Source organism: Scomber scombrus, chromosome 15 (genome assembly GCF_963691925.1).
Source record: "Scomber scombrus chromosome 15, fScoSco1.1, whole genome shotgun sequence".
Lineage (NCBI taxonomy): Eukaryota > Metazoa > Chordata > Actinopteri > Scombriformes > Scombridae > Scomber > Scomber scombrus.
In genome coordinates this window covers 26,680,109-26,698,049 of record NC_084984.1, presented here as the reverse complement: position 1 = coordinate 26,698,049, position 17,941 = coordinate 26,680,109, and the positions used below count along the sequence as shown (strand labels likewise).

Genomic DNA, 17,941 nt, shown 5'->3' with positions numbered 1-17,941 from the left:
ACTCACTCACCCCTTAACAAACACATGCATGAATATTAGATCTTAGTAAAGTCAAAAATATCAAAAGCTTCACACATAAGGAGAATGGTTGGAGCTGTTAGTGTGTAAGTTTAACTTGTAGTAAACTATATATTGCTTATGCACCGTATGTGCTACCTTAGCCTGGATTATCTGACCCTAGAGAGGAATTGTCTGTCACTGTGGTGTGTAAAACGTTGTATAAAGTCTTAAAACTGATATCACTTTAGTCAACATCGATTGAGATTGAAGGCTACAAATTTGAAAACGAAATACATCTGAGGGTGTGGAGTTAGAAAGAAGTGGCCTCTGTAACTGAAGACCTTTTGTCCAGTAACCTCTTCAGAAGGTTGAGGGTTAAGACTTTGGCTCAAGGTTTAGGTTAAAGTGAAAGTGAAAATACAGTTCAAGCATAATTACATAACACATTAAATAGTAAATGGACTGTACTTATATAGCGCTTTTCTGGTCTTCTGACCACTCAAAGTTCTTTTACATTACATGTCTTATTCACCCATTCACACACATTCATACACTGATGACAGGGGCTATCACACAGCTCATCAGGAGGAAACTAACATTCACACACATTCATTCACTGTTGGAACCGCCATCAGCAGCAATTTGGGATTCTCTGTCTTGCCCAAGGACACATCAACATGTTGACTGGAGGAGCCAGCAATCAAACCACCAATCTTCCAATATGTGGACGACCCGTTCTACTTCCTGAGCTACAGCCACCCCACATTAGTGAAACTATCTATTTTAAATAGCAAAGACACATAGAGCATTTAAAATGCTTTTATCTCATCACACCTCGATTAATGCAGCAGGCTCTTCACCTCTTAAAACCTCTTAATCAAAAATCTATTGATTCATTACATAACTCAGGCTTCTGTTGTCATCAGTATCCTCCACTGGCTCCCAGTGTGTTTAAGAATTGATTTTAAGATCTTATTAATTAAGTCTTGTTGAGGCCATGCTCTTCTCTATATTACTGACATCTTGGTCCCACTGGAGCCTGCACCTCTTTGAGATTCTTGGGCAGAGGTCCTTTATCTGTTCCATATTCAGGATAACAATCAGGGTTCTGAAGCTCTGGAAGTGAGACAAAAAGGTTGGAGGAGTCAGTATCATCTTTTACATCATTAATTAAAACGTTTATTGGAAACCTAATCTTAATTTTAGTTAAAGGTGCAATGTGTAGGATTTAGTGGCAACTAGTGGTGAGGTTGGAAGTTGCAACCATCTACCCCTATTCCCTCTTGTAGGAGAACCTGAGCAAAAAAAACACAAAAAGCCTTCTCTAGACCCAGTGTTTGGTTTGTCCATTCTGGGATACTGTAGAAACATGGTGGTACAACATGGCAGGCTCCGTGGAAGAGGACCCACTCCCTATGTAGATATAAAGGGCTCATTCTCAGGTAGCAAAAACACACTGGTTCTTATTTTCAAGTGATTATACACTGATTAAAAAGGAATATTATGAATATTATATTCAATTTCTTTTAAGTCTGTTCTGCTAGATGCCACTAAATTCTACACACCGCACTTTACTTGTTTACTTTTACTTTACTTGTTAAATCAACAGGCAGACCACAAGGGACTATTGAATAAATGAGGGCTCAACCATGTTTTTTTTGGCTATAACCCAAACAAACATCCACAAGCCAACGGCTGAGTGCAGTTTTTATATCGTGGGAGGGGCTAGCCGGTTGCACCAAATCATATTTTATTGGATAAATGTGTGTGTACACCCCAGAGTGCAGGATGAGTCATCAAAGATATGTTCTGAATAGAAAATGGAAAGAGAGGGATTTTAAAATAAATATTTTAAAATGTTTTCTGACATACACAGTTGGCTCTGTGAAAGATTCTAGGGGATCAACAAAGGGGCAAAGGATTAGAATTGAGAAAAAATGTATTTTATGATTTCACTGGATCTTTAAACCTGATTTATTTGTCGTTGTTGTTGTTTTTTGGTCACTTGGGGGCAGTGGAAACAAGCTGTTAACGCAACCGACACACCGAAACAATGACCTGAAAGACCCTAAATTGCTCCGTAGAGTTGAGGGGAACTGCGGTGTGTTTGTTTACATGAGCGACCAGTTTCACATCGAAAAATTAATTTGTTCCATTGTTATTAGAAAAAATATTAATCAGAGAAGCTCTGAGAATAGAGTTAGGGGTTACAGCATGTATTATATCACTGCCAATGTGTGTGTGTGTGTGTGTGTGTGTGTGTGTGTGTGTGTGTGTGTGTGTGTGTGTGTGTGTGTGTGTGTGTGTGTGTGTGTGTGTGTGTGTGTGTGTGTGTGTGTGTGTGTGTGTGTTATTTTTGGATGTCACATCTGACTGGTTCCGTCAAAACAAACAGACAGCTGCCTCTGTTAATTTTGCCTTCACTCTGATGATAGAATAACTTCCTGTTTGTTTCTGGAGCTAAGATGATAACGTGTCATTAAACTAAATTGAGTTTTGCTTTGTTAGGTCTAAACATAAAAATGGTGACATAACAGCTATTGGGGGTTTATACTGTCAAATAAATATGGTTGTCATGTGACCCATTAATCAAGCTAATCAATTGAAAGCTATTTGTAATCAATTAGTAGAAAAGGAACGTATAAGAAATGCTTAGAAAAAAATAAATGAACAAAATATCACTCCACTTACTGTGTATAAAATGCAGCTGTCTTTTAAACAACTTGTCATTGGTTATGGCTGTCATGTTCATTGATAATTTAAGATGTGGTGAATTTACTACAGTGGCTTATAGCTCAGTTCATATGAGACAATATATTTCATTGTCCCCATAGGGAAATTTATCTTGGGCTCAAATGCTGCACACATTAATGCCTCCACAATTACAGTTAACAAATAGCAACATCTGTTTCAATCACAACAATAAATTACACGTAACACATATTTCACACACCCCATAATAAAACACCATGAGACCACTGCACAATCCCCACAGCCTCAAGAAGCATTATTTAAAAGTTAAACTCGACTCGACGACTCTGTATTGTCTGCCAAAGGGCAAGGGCTCATATTCTGTGTGGAGGATATGTAATGGGTCAGTCATATCCTCTGAGCTTGCTTAAGAACAGACCACTCATATATCAACTGGCGGGGCTGGTATTCATTTCTCCCCATCACCTTCATGGTGATGTGTACCAGACTTAGTTTTTAGTTGCACAGTGGTATTGCCATACCGTGCTGACATCCCATATCTAACTAAGCTTTCTAGTACAGCCTGATAAAATAAAAACATAATCCTCTGGTCAACACCATACACTCTGAGTCTGCGTAAGAAATAAAGTCTCTGCTGTAGACAAAAACACACACTTTCCACATAAACCTTCCAGCTGAAAGTGTCGTCCAAGTGAACGCAGAGATACTTGTACGAGCAGACCTGATTGATATGCGTATTATGTATGACCAACGGACGGTGATCCCCCACTGATCTAGGTTCCAGATCCATCTTCTTAGTTTTAGACACATTTAAAATGAGATGGTTGGCATCACACCACTGCACAAACGTTTTCTATGTCAGAGAAATAGGCTGCTTGGCTTGTGTCTTTGTGCAGCAGACTGCGGATAGCTGTGTCATCAGAACATTTCCCAACAAAGGTAAATTTATATTTCATATTCCTGGTTTGCATAAGGTCTACAGACACAGCATCTGTATTCCTGCAGCTGGCAAACTTTGGAAGAATGTATTCAACACTGACACATGGACATGTTGGATCTCACTGACTGAAGGTATGTTTGGGGTCTTGTCCATGATTCACCATTTCAATGTTTTTATCTTTCTGTGGTTCATTATTTTGGGGGACTCTTTCCTTTTTACTTGACAGTGAAAAGTCCAGAGCTGACAGGAAATGAGAAAAGAGAGACATGTAGCAAAGGTCCCTGCAGACAGGCTTGATTCAGTGGTCAGCATCTTAAAGTCCTGAGCCACCAGGAAACTTCAGTTTTTTTTTATTTTGCCTTCCTTGTCTTCACTGTACAGGGAATCCAATTAGAAAAAACAGAGAAAAAAAGTATTAACTGTGAACTGTGTTGGCGGTCTTGTCAGCAGCTCCTTGCAAAATCACCAATAACTGTTAACTTATGTTACTTTCGATGTGTGATTGACATCTATGATTCCAGCTGACAGAACACTGACACACAATCTGTGGAGTGAATCAAAATACTGAACTGAATAGTGTCTATAATAAAAACAAGTATGTCAAAATGAATTAAAATATATAGCCTAGCTGTCTGCTGTTGAGTTGCTTTGTGAGCAATGTAAACGCCAGAGTTCGTATAGGAAGAAGAATATATGGTTCTGCTGCATCAATTTTAACTATTGAATAATTAAACAGTCATTGGTGGAAAATATTTTAATCTTTTCATTTACATCCGAGCACAATTAGAACAGACGTGTTGATCGCCACATTTCTCTTCATTGTTGAAGCTGTTGGTTCAATGTGTTGATTAAAGACCACATCCGTCCAAATAAGGGCTCACGTCATGGTTCGCGCAGTGATTGCGCCAGGCCACCCTGAAACCAGACAGAAACAATGGCATCACTCATCGCTCCCCATTTGAAGGCGTGTGCAGTCTGTATCCATGAGTCACATTATCAGGTCTTACCAGGCTCTGATGCCGTTGGGGTCCCTAACGACACGTTTGGCACAAGTGATCGCCACGCCAACGTTATTTGTCAGGAGCTCTGTGAGAACAGAACCAAAACAAAATGGGAATTTTGGATTTGAATGGTAATTGAAAACGTAAGACATTAGAGAACCTTTACAGAAAAACTAAGCCTTTTTTATAGCTGTTATTAAAGATAATTTCACTTCTTTATATGAGCATGTTGGTGGAAATTCTGGTAATAAAATTTTAGTTGAAAGGATATTGAAGTGAATCAACTTATAAAGTTTTTGTGGGAAATGTATTAGAAAACAGCTGCCTACTTTTACACCCAGTAGACACAGAGCAACGTTATTATCTCATTGGAGACTTTTTTGTATCCACCTGATGAAGCTAAGTCCTAAGTTCCTGAGAAAAATATCTGGCTCTTTATCAGCTAAATGTTCCACTGAGTCTGTTTGCCATTTGATGCTGGGCAGGCGGTGTACATGGGTTTATCAGAGCGTGTTTGTTGAAAACAGCTACCTGCTACTCCTGGAAAAGCGGATGATGAGAGCTTTTGGGACTCAATTAAATAGAAAACGTGTTGTAAAAAAAAAACTAGGAGCTAAAAGAATCTAACAAGCTGTAGAGTAGCAACTACTCTAAACACTAAATTATGATGAATCATGTAAAGTAAATCAGGACACAACAGGATTGATGACAGAACTTGCTAACCCACATGGCAACTAATACAATAATAAGAAAATTATCTTTTGTGGTTTCAATTTTGGAGTTCATCACTTACCACTACACTTGATGCCACATGCGTTTCCTGAGCCGGGGGTGCGGCCGTCGTCACACCAATAGCGACTGTTTATCTGGAAGATGCCATAGTCAGTGGATCCGTCAGTGTTGTGGTTGATGGCTTGGGTGTTGTAGGTTGACTCCCACTTGGTCAGACAAACCCCTGCAGAGGAGACAGAACAAACCAACATGTAGACCACCTGAGACTTTATTTTGACATACTACTTCAGAACTCAACAATTAACTTTTCAGCTTAAGTGGCACACTTAAGTCCAGCATGGTGAAAACTAACTCTGCATCAGTTTTTTTTATACAATATTATATATTATGGTTGTGTGGCATTGCAGTGTAATACCCCATTCAGACCAACAGAGGGATGCAGGTTGAACCCGTGTCAGGGTCAATATAAACATAAATTATGCTACATAGGTACAGTCCATTTACCATTCAATCTGCCACCTCCAAGCATGGAAATGTGTCCCCTTTTATAGATGTTATAGATGACATCCGTCACTTAAATATGGTGTAGGCACGAAATATACTTCCAATTTAAATACACAAGTCTGAAAGTTGTGCTGTTTATGAAAAAAAGGAACATTCATGTTCATGTACACAAATCTGTAGATACAATTTTGTGAATATTTCAGGAACTGTGAGACTGGGTCGCATGACCAGGGTTCGATGCTGGTCTGACACAGGTCGATTTTGGCATAAATATGGTCCTGGATGCACCATTTAAATATCTGATTGCTTTTGTTTTTTTGTTGTGAGCTACTCAAGTATGATGTCAATGCTCACCATATATAAAGTCAGCCCCCCCCCCCCTTTACCAATCTCAGCCAATAATTCTGTTCTTTTTGATTGTATCATTGATTGAAGCTTATTGTAGAGAATTACTTATTGTCATGTCCACTCCCCAAAGTACAATCCACGTCCACTTTTATTTATGCCAATGGTATGTCTGGCTGGACGGTGATGTATGCAGAAATTCTGCAGTTAACCCGGGCTGGCCCTGTATCTTAAGTGAATAGTGACAACAAAGGTTTGTCCAGTGTCCAATAGTCCGATATGAATAGGTCCATCGGGTGTCTGCTGTCTGAAAATGGCATAACTGTTTACCACATATCACAGTAGACACCATAATAATACACACAAAGTTCATATTGACTTTATGTTATAAATGAAGCAAGTTTTAAAAGTCTGATCATTTATTTACATTTACATTACCCAAAATGATTGGAACAAAGGCTGGTTTTAAAGGTGGACAAGTTTCATTTAAATATCTACAACACATCGGCATGGTTTACAAAATTAACTGACTTCGAGTGAATTGGCAGATATAGTCCTTTAAGACTAATGTCATTTTGTATTGCTGTTAGCTAAAAAATAGAAATGCATATCAATGAGTAACATTTCTGTTTGTGGTCACATGCAGAATAACAAGGTAGTTACTCACAGTTGGCCAGGCTGATGCCGTAGTAGCCGTCCATGCCATTATTCTTCAGCACTCTGGCCCATTGACACCGCTGATAGACGTCAGCACTGGACAAAGCCACCAAGAGAAGAAATACCAGAACCCTCATGATTGACTCTCTGCAGGAGTGGATGAAGCTAAATCTGCTGTGGACGCTTTAGTTCAAACTCCTGAACAATGTTGAAATCTGGGTCTTTTTATTTGAACTTTGAACAGCTGTTTGTTTTCAGGCGGATTGTGTCATCAGTGTTATAATAGAAACTGATGTGAAAGTCTGACCAGGTGAAGTGTAAATGCTTTGCAACAAATTCACCTGTAACAAAAAATAAAATATGACAGGGAGTGGAACACTTGTGTTGCTGTTTTTGGTGAAAAAGTCCTACCTGACTTAAAAACAAAACCGTGACCTTTAAGGATGGTGATAAGCAAACCGAGTGATATTGACTTTCAGTGTTATGCAACAAAGTGTGTATCCTTGAGGCCTGACCAATGTATTGAAAGTATGTTTGTTTGTTTTTTAATTTTACATCCAGGTTTGCTAGTTTGTGGTCGTCTTCTTCTTCCTCGCTTTTGCTGGCACATTGTTTCATTCACCAACATCAACTTTTGATCAGTGCAATAGCATGACACTAGCAACATTAATGTTTTATAATGTCAGTGAAGTGTTGAACAGTGCAAGTGTGCACAAAACGTGTTGCATCAAAGCCAAATACAACTGAACAGTGTATAAAATAAAAAAATAATAAAAAAATCAATGAAAATATATAGCTTAAAATTTACTAGCCAATAAGTTAGATAAAACACACATTCACACACCTTTCCTTGAAGGTTTTGTAGCAATGTTGTGGTGTTCATGTTACTGATTTTTGAGCCCTGCCCCCATGATAGCTGCCTTACATGTTGGCCTCTGCTGCATCTTGGTAGGTTACACTGGAAATCACCCAGCCATGTTTTAAAAAACAAAACAAAACTCATTTCAAGTCATGTCAAGTCCTTTCTAGTCATCTCTTTAGTTTAATGCTGTGTCTCAAATCTCGTACTTCTGTACTTATACTTAATATTTTGAGTTCATAAGTGTGTTCACACTGAGAAGTATGGGGAAAAATGCAGTGCACTATTAGTACCTGGATGGTGCACTCAAAAAAGTCAAAAAGTTGAGTGTGGAACTATGGACACTTCACACCCTCAACGGTTGCCATCTTGGCTACGTAGCAGAAGGGGAGGGACCACTTTTCAAACCGGAAATGGCGGCAGAAGATGTTGTAACTACAGTGAACATCGCTGCATTATACAAATGCATTATACATGTGTTTTTTGCACTAAGCACCGCTATACTTTTGTCACAGTATAAGCCTTCAGTAGGTGTATTGGGTTAATTTAGCAGTCTGTAATGATTTGATACCACGAACGATAACTTGAATGCTAATGCTAGCGTTCTAACTAGCCATTCATCATTTCCGGTAAGTGCGCAACGGCCGTGTTGGATTTGAGACGACACTAACCTGTCAAACTTTGACTACACAAATACAGAGTGTACACAGCGTACTAAAAGAAGTATGTGATTTGAGACACAGCATAAGTCTCGAGTCCCCCGCCTATGATGTGGAGTTAGAAAGAAGTGAGGTTACCAGACCTCTGTAGCCCACTCCTCATCTCTGCTTGAAACTAGCAGCTCCACGCAACGTATCTTCTACTAGCATAACACACCCAAATCTTGAAGAGTACTCGAGTCTAATGTATAATTTTTCTTCTTACTGTTTTGAAGTACATGGTCATGTACCTCAATTACCTCAAAACTGATGACTAGAATACTGTTTGTACATATATTTTTTTAAAACACCACATTAAGATATTGTTAGCAAACAGTTTAACAATTGCTAATTTATCATTTATCGGTAGAACAGTCAGACTGGTTTCTATTGCTTAACACATAACTACAACTAACTTTTACTGTGACACATAGAAACTGTTCCAAAATGGCATCAAGTAACTCTTTAATAATTAAACAGTCATTGGTGGAAAACAACATTTTAATCTGGTTTTACATCACCACATAATTACAACAGACAAATGTTGAAATCACCACATTTCTCTTCATTGTTGAACTTGTTTAAAGACCACATCCTGCCAGATAAGAGCTCAAGTCACGGTATTGGCAATGAGCGCGCCAGCCCACCCTGAAACCAAACAGAAACAATGGCCCCAATCATCTTTCCACATTTGAAGGTGTGTGCAGTTTATATCCATGAGTCACATTATCAGGTCTTACCAGGCTCCGATGCCATTGGGGTCCCTAACGACACGTTTGGCACAATTGATCGCCACGCCAACGTTATTTGTCAGGAGCTCTGTGAGAACAGAACCAGAGCAAAATAGGAAATTTGGATTTGAATGGTAATTTAAAACGTGAGTAAAGATAATTTCACTTCTTTTTATGAGCATGTTGGTGGAAACCCTTTTAATAAATGTTTTTGTTTCGAGGATATTGAAGTCAATCAGTCAATCAATCAATCAATCTATATTTGTATAGCGCCAAATCACAACAAAGTCATCTCAAGGCACTTTACACATAGAACAGGTTCTAAACCGTATTCTTCAGGTTTAATTTTAAAGAGACCCAACATTCCCACATGAGCAAGCACTTGGCGACAGTGGTAAGGAAAAACTCCATTTTAACATGAAGAAACCTCAGACAGAACCAGGCTCAAAGTGGGCGGCCATCTGCCTCGACCGGTTGGAGTAGAGAGGAGAAAGAGCTTATAAAGTTCTTGTGGGAAATGTATTAGAAAACAGCTGCCTACTTCTACATCCAGTAGACACAGAGCAACGTTATTATCTCATTGGAGACTTTGTATCCACCTGATGAAGCTAAGTCTAATATTCATTTTCCTTTTAGCTCTGAGAAAACTCCTGAGAAAAATATTTGGCTCTTTATCAGCTAAATGTTCCACTGAGTCTGTTTGCCATTAGGTGCTGGGCAGGTAGTGTACAGTGGGTTTATCAGAGCTTGCTTGTTGAAAACAGCTACCTGCTACTGCTGGAAATGGGGGTGATGAGAGCTTTGGGACTCAATTAAATAGTAAATGTGTCGTATAGGAAAATGTTCTTTTATGGTTTCAGTTTTGGTATGGTGAAATTTTGGAGTTCATCACTTACCACTACACTGGATGCCACATGCGTTTCCTGAGCCGGGGGTGCGGCCGTCGTCACACCAATAGCGACTGTTTATCTGGAAGATGCCATAGTCAGTGGATCCGTCAGCGTCATGGTTGATGGCTTGGGTGTTGTAGCTTGACTCCCACTGGGTCAGACAAACCCCTGCAGATGAGACAGAACAGACCAACCTATAAACCACCTGAGAATTTATTTTGACATACTACTTTGGAGGTCAACAATTAACTTTTAAGCTTAAGTGGCACACTTTTTTTAAAGCTTTTTTTTGCATTGACGCTTTTATTTGACAGAAGAGAGACAGTAAATTACGGGAGAGAGAGGGGGGTGTAACATGCAGAAAGGTCCACCGGCCGGGACTCGAACTGGGGTCCGCAGTGTATATGGCATGCGCTCTTAACCACTTGACCACCTGTGTGCCTGTGGCACACTTTTTTAAAATCCAGCACTGTGAACACAGGTTGAACCTTATGAATTTCAATTGGATTTTGTGATTGCACCAGTTTTTTTTCTGTCAACTCAGAACAAGTAACAGTTAAAAAATAATTATGTTTTATAGTGTCAATGCTGTGGTTAGGAACTGGTTAGGTTTCAGAACAGAAACCAAAAGTTAGGGTTAACTTGGGTTAAAATGATCACTTAAATTACAGTTACTAATTTTACTTCCTTTAAAGTTACGCAAACTTTGATGTCATGGCAACTTAAACATAGATTGTTGTTTCAGATTTTTAAAAATGTCCGAATTTGTGGTTGAAAACACAACACTCACAGTTGGAAACGGGAGGCGACGGGAGACGAGCATTCTCCTGTAGCAAAGTCCACCCTTTGTCACTTATTTATCTACCCATCCATTTGAGGCGGCTGTGGCTCAGGAGGTAGCATGATCATCCACCAATTGGTAGATTGGAGGTTGGTTGCTGGCTCCTCCAGTCCACATGTCAATGTATCCTTGGGCAAGATAATTAACCCCAAATTGCTCAGGATGGCTGCGCGAACAGTGTATGAATGTGTGGGTGAATGTGACATGTAGTTTAAAAGGGCTTTAAGTGGTCAAAAGACTAGAATTGCGCTATATAGGTACAGTCTATTTACCATTCAATCTGCCACCTCCATAAATGGTCATTTGTCACCTTAAATAGACGTTATAAATGACATTTGTCACTAAAATATGGTGTAGGCACAAAATATACTTCCAATTTAAATAGTCTGAAAGTTGTGATGGGTATGAAAAAAAGGAAAAATCATGTCCATGTACACAAATCTATAGATTAAATTTCGTGAATATTTCACGAAACGTGAGACTGGGTCGCATGACCAGGGTTGGATGCTGGTCTGACACAGGTTGATTTTGACATAAATATGGTCATCGATGCAGGTCACCATTTAAATATCTGATTGCTTTTGGTTTTTGTTGTGAGCTACACAAGTATGATGTAAATGCTCACCATATATAAACTCAGCTCCACCCCTGGTTTACAATGTCAGACAAAAATGCTGTTCTTTTTGATTGTATCATTGATTGAAGCTTATTATAGAGGATTACTTGTTGCCATGTCCACTCCTCTAAGTACAAATCGCTTTTATTAATGCCAATGGTATGTCTGGCTGGATGGTGATGTATGCAGAAATTCTGCAGTGAACCCGGGCTGGACCTGCATCTTATGTGAATAGTGACAACGCAAGTTTGAGCAGTGTCCTATATGAATAGGTCCATCGAGTGTCTGCTATCTGAAAATGGTATAACTGTTTACTACGCAACATAGTAGACACCAAAATATACAAAAAGTTCATATTGACTGTGTTACAAATGAAGAAAGGTTTTAAAACTCTGATCATTTTTTTTACATTTACATTACCCAAAATGAATGAAACAAAGGCTGGTTTTAAAGGTGGAAAAGTTTCATTGAAATTTCTTAAAACACGTTGGCATGGTTTACAAGATTAACTGTTTGTGAACGCATGCAGAATAACAGGCTAGTTACTCACAGTTGGCCAGGCTGATGCCGTAGTAGCCGTCCATGCCATAATTCTTCAGCACTCGGGCCCATTGACATCGCTGATAGACCTCAGCACTGGACAAAGCCACCAAGAGAAGAAATACCAGAACCCTCATGATTGACTCTCTGCAGGAATGGATGAAGCTGAAACTGCTGTGGATGCTTTATTTCACACTCCTGGACAATGTTGAAACATGCATCTGGGTCTTTTTTATTTGAACTTCGAACAGCTGTGTGTTTTCAGGCGGATTGTGTTATCAGTGTGATAATACAGACTGATGTGAAGGTCTGACAAGGTGAAGTGTAGATGCTTTGGTTCAAATTTACCTGTAACAGAGAAGAAAATGTGATAGAGAGTGGAACACTTGTGTTGCAGCCAAGACAAACTGTGTTTGGTGAAAAAGTCCTACGTGACTTAAAAACAAAACCTTGACTTTAAGGATGGTGATAAGCAAACCAAGTGATATTGACTTTCAGTGTTATGCAACAAAAGTCATACTGTGTATCCTTGAGGCCTGACAAATTGAATTATTGAAAGTATTTTAAATGTTGTTTTTTTTTTTTTAATTTTACATCCTAGTTCGTGGTCTTCTTCTTCCTTGCCTACCTACTGCCATGGCTATTCCTCAAAGTACAAAATATGTCCACTGTTATTTATTTCAATGGTATGCCTGGCTTAACGGTGATGTATGCAAAAATCCTGCAGTGAACCCGGGCAGGACCTGCGTCTTATGTGAATCGTGACAATGTAAGTTTGACCAGTGTCCAACAGTTCGATATGAATAGGTCCATCGTGTGTCTACTTTCTGAATTTGGCATCACTGCTTACCACATATCATAGTAGACACCATAATAATACATTAAAAGTTCATATTGACTTGATGTTATAAATGAATCAAGTTTTAAAAGTCTGATCATTTCTTTCCATATTACACCATGCCTGATTTTAAAGGTGGAAAAGTTTTATTGAAATTTCTACAACACATTGGCATGGTTTACAAAATTAACTGACTTTGAGTGAATGGACAGGTCTGTTCCTTTAAGACTAATGCCATGTTGTGTTGCAGTTAGCTAAGAAACAGAAATGCATATAAATGAAAACATTTCTTTTTGTGACAGCGTGCAGACTAACAAGCTTGTTACAGTTGGCCAGGCTGACTTCATAGTAGATAGCCATGCCATAATTCTTGAGCAATCGGGGCCCATTGACATCGCTGATAGACGTCAGCACTGGACAAAGCCACCAAGAGAATAAATACCAGACCCCTCATGATTGACTCTCTGCAGAAGTAAATATTTCAAGCTCTTGCTGAATGTTTTTTTTTTTTTTATAGAGGAGCTGAAAATGCTGTGAACACTTTGTTGAAAGATGAATCTGTGTTTTTTTCATTTCTACTTTGAACAGCTGTTTGTTTTCAGGTGGGTTGTGTTATCAGTGTGATAATACAGACTGATGTGAAGGACTGACAAGGTTAAGTGTAGATGCAGCGTTGGCACAAATTCACCTGTAACAAAGAGCTGTAATAAAGAAGACATCTGACAGAGTGACAAGACAAGTAAAACTGTGTTTGGTGAAAGAGTCCTATCTGACTTAAAAAACATAACCTTGACTTAAATTTTGTGATGTTGACTTTCAGTGTTACGCAACAAAACTCATTGTATGTATCCTTGAGGCCCGACCAATGTATTGAAATTACATTAAAAGCTTTTTGGTTTGCGAGCTTGTGGTCTTCTTCTTCCTTGCCTTTGTTGACACATCGCTAAATTTGTTCCTTTGCATTTGATCAGTACAATAGTATGAAACTGGCGACATGAATATTTTATAGTGTCTGTGAAGTGTTCAACAGTGCGAGTGCGCACAAAAAAATGTTGCATCAAAGCTAAATACAACTGAACAGTGTATAAAAAAGTATATAAAGTATATATTTATGTACCTATTTTTGAGGATTTTGTAGTGATGTGATAGTTGTGTTACTGTTTCTTGAGCCCCCCCTCCATGATAGCTGCCTTGCACCTTGGTCTTAGCCGTTCTGCCGCATCTTGGTAGGTTCGGTGCACATTATTTAAACCAAACCAAAACTTCTCAATATTGAGAAAAATAGAAATATTTAATAAAAAAAGTCATGGTCAAGTCAAGTCCATTTGTCTTTAGTCTAAGTCAAGTCTCAAGTCATGAATACCAAGTCAAAATCTTTTATCAATGTTCATCAGCAAGTTTCAAGTACTTGTGACTTAAGTCTGACTCAAGTCACATTGACTTGACTCAAATCCCTCACCTCTGGTGTGGAGTTAGACAGAACTGTGGTTACCAGACCTCTGTAGCAGCTCATCATCTCTGCCTGAAGGTAGCAGCTTTGTGAGTTGCTTTGTGGGTAAGATTTTGTCATGAAAGAAGTATAAATGGAATTAAAAAGAGAGTATCTCTGGTTATGCTGCATTAATTTTGATACCTTTTTAAAAAATGTCCATCATGAGTCTGACATTGTTTTAAGAGTGCAAGGATACATTGGTGGAGTACACCTTTAATGTGTATTGTTTCTGCTTACTGTATGGCATACATGGTCGTGGTTTAAAATAATTTTTGCTTCAGTTTTAAAATGATGTTGTTTTAGTCTTTTTTATGTACTCTCCACTGAACTTAATTTGAAACCAAAAGTAAAATGTAATTACCTCAAAACTTGTACAAAATACTGTTTGTGGAAGACAATACCCCCCCCCCAAAAAACACATTAAGATATTGTTAGCAAACAGTTTCTAATTTAACATTTAGCTTATCGGTAGCACACACACACACACAACCACACACACACACACACACACTTACTTCTATTTCTTAACACATAACTACAACTAAGGACTCATTGTGGCGTTTTTTTAACCTGTAACATATATAGACTTATTTCCAAAATGGCATCAAGTAACTCTTGAATAATTAAACAGTCATTGGTGGAAAATATTTTAATCTGTTCATTTACATCAGAGCACAATTAGAACAGACACATGTTGAATTCACCAAATTTCTCTTCACTGTTGAAGTTGTTTGATTAAAGACGACATCCCCGCAAATAACTGCTCACGTCACGGTTCTTGCAGTGATCGCGCCAGGCCACCCTGAAACCAGACAGAAACAACAGCATCACTCATCTCTCTGCAATGAAGGTGTGTGCAGTCTGTATCCATGAGTCACATTATCAGTTCTTACCAGGCTTCAATGCCGTTGGGGTCCCTCACGACACGTTTGGCACAGTTGATCGCCACGGCAACGTTATTTGTCAAAAGGTCTGTAAGAACAAAATCAGAAATTTCGATTCGAATGGTCATTTAAAACGTTAGACATTAGAGGCCTCATTATAGCTGGCGACAAAACTTGCTGCCCACATGGATACTAATAACAAATAACAGAAAAATGTCCCCTTGTGTTTTGGTGTGGTGAAGTTTTGGAGTTCATCACTGACCGCTACACTTGATGCTGCAGCCGTTCACAGGGTTGGAGCTGCGGCCGTTGTCACACCAATAGCGGCTGTTTATCTGGAAGATGCCGTAGTCAGTGGATCCATCACGGTTGTTGTTGGTGGCTTGGGTGTTGTAGCGTGACTCCCCCTGGGTCAGACAAACCCCTGCAGAGGAGAAAGAACAGACCAACACGCAGACCGCCTGAGAAGTTATTTTATGAAACCACTGACATGCTACCTTAAAGGCCAATAATCATCATCATGGTTTGTCCATTGTCCAACAGTCCATTATGAATGGGTCCATTATGTGTCTGCTGTCTGAAAATGGTATAACTGCTTACCACATATCATAGTAGGAACCATAATAATACACAAAAAGTTAATATTGATATATATATATATTTATTTTTCAAATGAAGCAAATTTTAAATGCCTGATCATTTATTTCCATACTACACCAAAATGAATGTAACAATGGCTGTTTTTTGGGTTTTTTAAAAAACACTTTATTTGTAATTTTCCAATTAACATATAAAACAATCATATTTTCTAAGTAACCATAGAAAAACAATCCCAACACACAAAAAAACAAACCAAACCCAAAATCAACCTGACAAACTTGTCACAGACAACAGACAGACAAAAAAACAAAAAATAAACAAACACAAAAACCAAGTGCACCTAACATCCCTTATCACAGGACTGTCCAAGGGCAGGTGTAAACGTTCAGAGTTCCAGTTCCAGACCAGGGGGGTATTCCAGAAAGCGGGTTATGTGAAAACTCAGAGTAAGTTAACCCTGAGATGAGTGAAACTCTGTGTTATCCGTTCCAGAAAGAGAGGTAACTGAAACTCTGAGTCAGTCACCATGGTAACTGACTCTGTGAACATAACCTGCTGGCTGGCAGGTTTTCTTTAAGAAACCCTGAGTTTCTACCTGTCTCCTCCCACCTGAAGCAAGCTGCCACACATGGGTTGTCCGTTTCTTCGCAATCTGATAGATATCGAGGCAGAATTAATTTGCAATGCCTTATGTCGGGAGATGTACTCAGGGATCAATTCCGAGATGAATATCTGTTAGAACGGTATCACTGTTCATTACACGCAATCATTTCTTAACATTGTCTGGCCATATCTGCCTTCTTGTTCATCTTATTTTTAGGAAGTATTTTATTTAATATTCATGTACACATCGTCACATGTTAGTCTTGAAATCAATGACTCCAATATGTATAATATGTAAAATGGTGTTAAATAAAAGTGTTGAAATAGTGTAAAATGTAGATCCCGTTGGATCAGAAAAACAACCAAACAATGGCTGGTTATAAAGGTAGAAAACAACAAGGACAGTGTGCAGACTAACAAGCTTGTTACTCACAGTTGGCCAGACTGATGCCGCGGTAGCCGTCCATGCCATGATTCTTTAGCACTTTGGCCCATTCACATCGCTCAAAGACCTTAGCACTGGACAAAGCCACCAAGAGCAGAAATACCAGACCCCTCATGATTGACTCTCTGCAGGAGTAAATGTTTCCACACTTGTTGTTCAATGTCCTTTTATAGAGAAGCTGAAACTATTTCAAACTTTTGGACGATATTGAAAGATGAATCTGGGTTTATTTATTTGGACTTTGAACAGCTGTTTGTTTTCAGTCAGATTGCGTCATCAGTGTGATAATACAGACTGATGGGAAGAGCTGTAACGAAGTAGAAAATCTGAGAGAGTGGAACATGTGCTGTAGTCAAGACAAGCTGTACCTGACTTTTAAACAAAACCTTGACTTTAAGGCTGTGTGATGATCAATACATTTGTTGGTACATTACCATCACCAACTTTTGATCAGTGCAATAGCATAAAACTGGCGACAGGAATGTTTGGGAGCACTCCAACAGTTTCAACACGGATGGTCCATATTGTTTCTATTTGATAATCTCCAACAATGCATCACATTGGAATCAAAAATGTCATTTGAAAAGTAGCCAGTACTACAGTCGCCAATAAATTGTACTGAAGAACAATATCTGAGTACACGTACTTAGATACTTTCAAGTACTGTCATCTGTTGAACAGCAACATTTTGAACCTGACTTATACATGGACTATGATGGATTATCCCACTGCAACTAAGTTTCAAGTCTCATTTACATATTGATGAAGTCTCACAGATTTAGTTTGATGAAATAGCACATTTCAACACAGTAAAAATTCACAAGTATCATCACTACCTGAAATGTCAATGTGCTATTTCATCAAAGTTTATGGAAGGTGAACCAATGAAAGAAAAGTTCAAACTTCACTGTTTCATAACGCTTGTTCAAACAGCTAACAGTTAAACAAGCACATTGAATAATATGATGAAAATATAAAGCAGTCGCTCTGAAACTCTGTCCCCTGAACAGGAG

The 17,941-nt window shown here is 38.7% G+C and overlaps 3 protein-coding genes across 3 annotated transcripts; all 3 read right to left on the bottom strand.

Annotated features, from left to right (window-relative positions):
* Positions 1-4,391: 4,391 nt before the first annotated feature.
* Positions 4,392-7,095, bottom strand: LOC133994812 (lysozyme C-like). Its single transcript, XM_062433982.1, has 4 exons — positions 6,902-7,095; positions 5,447-5,608; positions 4,660-4,738; positions 4,392-4,567 (listed from the first exon to the last, which is right to left on the bottom strand). The coding sequence occupies exons 1-4, from the start codon at positions 7,026-7,028 to the stop codon at positions 4,501-4,503; spliced, it is 435 nt and encodes a 144-aa protein (XP_062289966.1). The 5' UTR covers positions 7,029-7,095; the 3' UTR covers positions 4,392-4,500.
* Positions 7,096-8,947: 1,852 nt separating this feature from the next.
* LOC133994814 (lysozyme C-like) lies at positions 8,948-12,281 on the bottom strand. Its single transcript, XM_062433984.1, has 4 exons — positions 12,077-12,281; positions 10,076-10,237; positions 9,189-9,267; positions 8,948-9,096 (listed from the first exon to the last, which is right to left on the bottom strand). The coding sequence occupies exons 1-4, from the start codon at positions 12,201-12,203 to the stop codon at positions 9,030-9,032; spliced, it is 435 nt and encodes a 144-aa protein (XP_062289968.1). The 5' UTR covers positions 12,204-12,281; the 3' UTR covers positions 8,948-9,029.
* A 2,749-nt stretch (positions 12,282-15,030) lies between these two features.
* Positions 15,031-17,177, bottom strand: LOC133994813 (lysozyme C-like). The gene is made up of 4 exons (XM_062433983.1): positions 16,917-17,177; positions 15,543-15,704; positions 15,290-15,368; positions 15,031-15,198 (listed from the first exon to the last, which is right to left on the bottom strand). Exons 1-4 carry the CDS (start codon positions 17,041-17,043, stop codon positions 15,132-15,134), a joined length of 435 nt encoding a protein of 144 aa, XP_062289967.1. The 5' UTR covers positions 17,044-17,177; the 3' UTR covers positions 15,031-15,131.
* Between the last annotated feature and the right edge of the window lie 764 nt (positions 17,178-17,941).

Excerpts from the sequence above, each read along its gene's own strand:
- LOC133994812 (XM_062433982.1), bottom strand. The coding sequence starts at position 7,028 with ATGAGGGTTCTGGTATTTCTTCTCTTGGTGGCTTTGTCCAGTGCTGAC. Across the intron at positions 5,609-6,901 it reads CGGCATCAGCCTGGCCAACT|GGGTTTGTCTGACCAAGTGG; the intron begins GTGAGTAACTAC and ends TCTCCTCTGCAG. Across the intron at positions 4,739-5,446 it reads ATGTGGCATCAAGTGTAGTG|AGCTCCTGACAAATAACGTT; the intron begins GTAAGTGATGAA and ends CTGTTCTCACAG.
- LOC133994814 (XM_062433984.1), bottom strand. The coding sequence starts at position 12,203 with ATGAGGGTTCTGGTATTTCTTCTCTTGGTGGCTTTGTCCAGTGCTGAG. Across the intron at positions 9,268-10,075 it reads ATGTGGCATCCAGTGTAGTG|AGCTCCTGACAAATAACGTT; the intron begins GTAAGTGATGAA and ends CTGTTCTCACAG. Across the intron at positions 9,097-9,188 it reads CCCAATGGCATCGGAGCCTG|GGTGGGCTGGCGCGCTCATT; the intron begins GTAAGACCTGAT and ends GTTTGGTTTCAG.
- LOC133994813 (XM_062433983.1), bottom strand. The coding sequence starts at position 17,043 with ATGAGGGGTCTGGTATTTCTGCTCTTGGTGGCTTTGTCCAGTGCTAAG. Across the intron at positions 15,705-16,916 it reads CGGCATCAGTCTGGCCAACT|GGGTTTGTCTGACCCAGGGG; the intron begins GTGAGTAACAAG and ends TCTCCTCTGCAG. Across the intron at positions 15,369-15,542 it reads CTGCAGCATCAAGTGTAGCG|ACCTTTTGACAAATAACGTT; the intron begins GTCAGTGATGAA and ends TTGTTCTTACAG.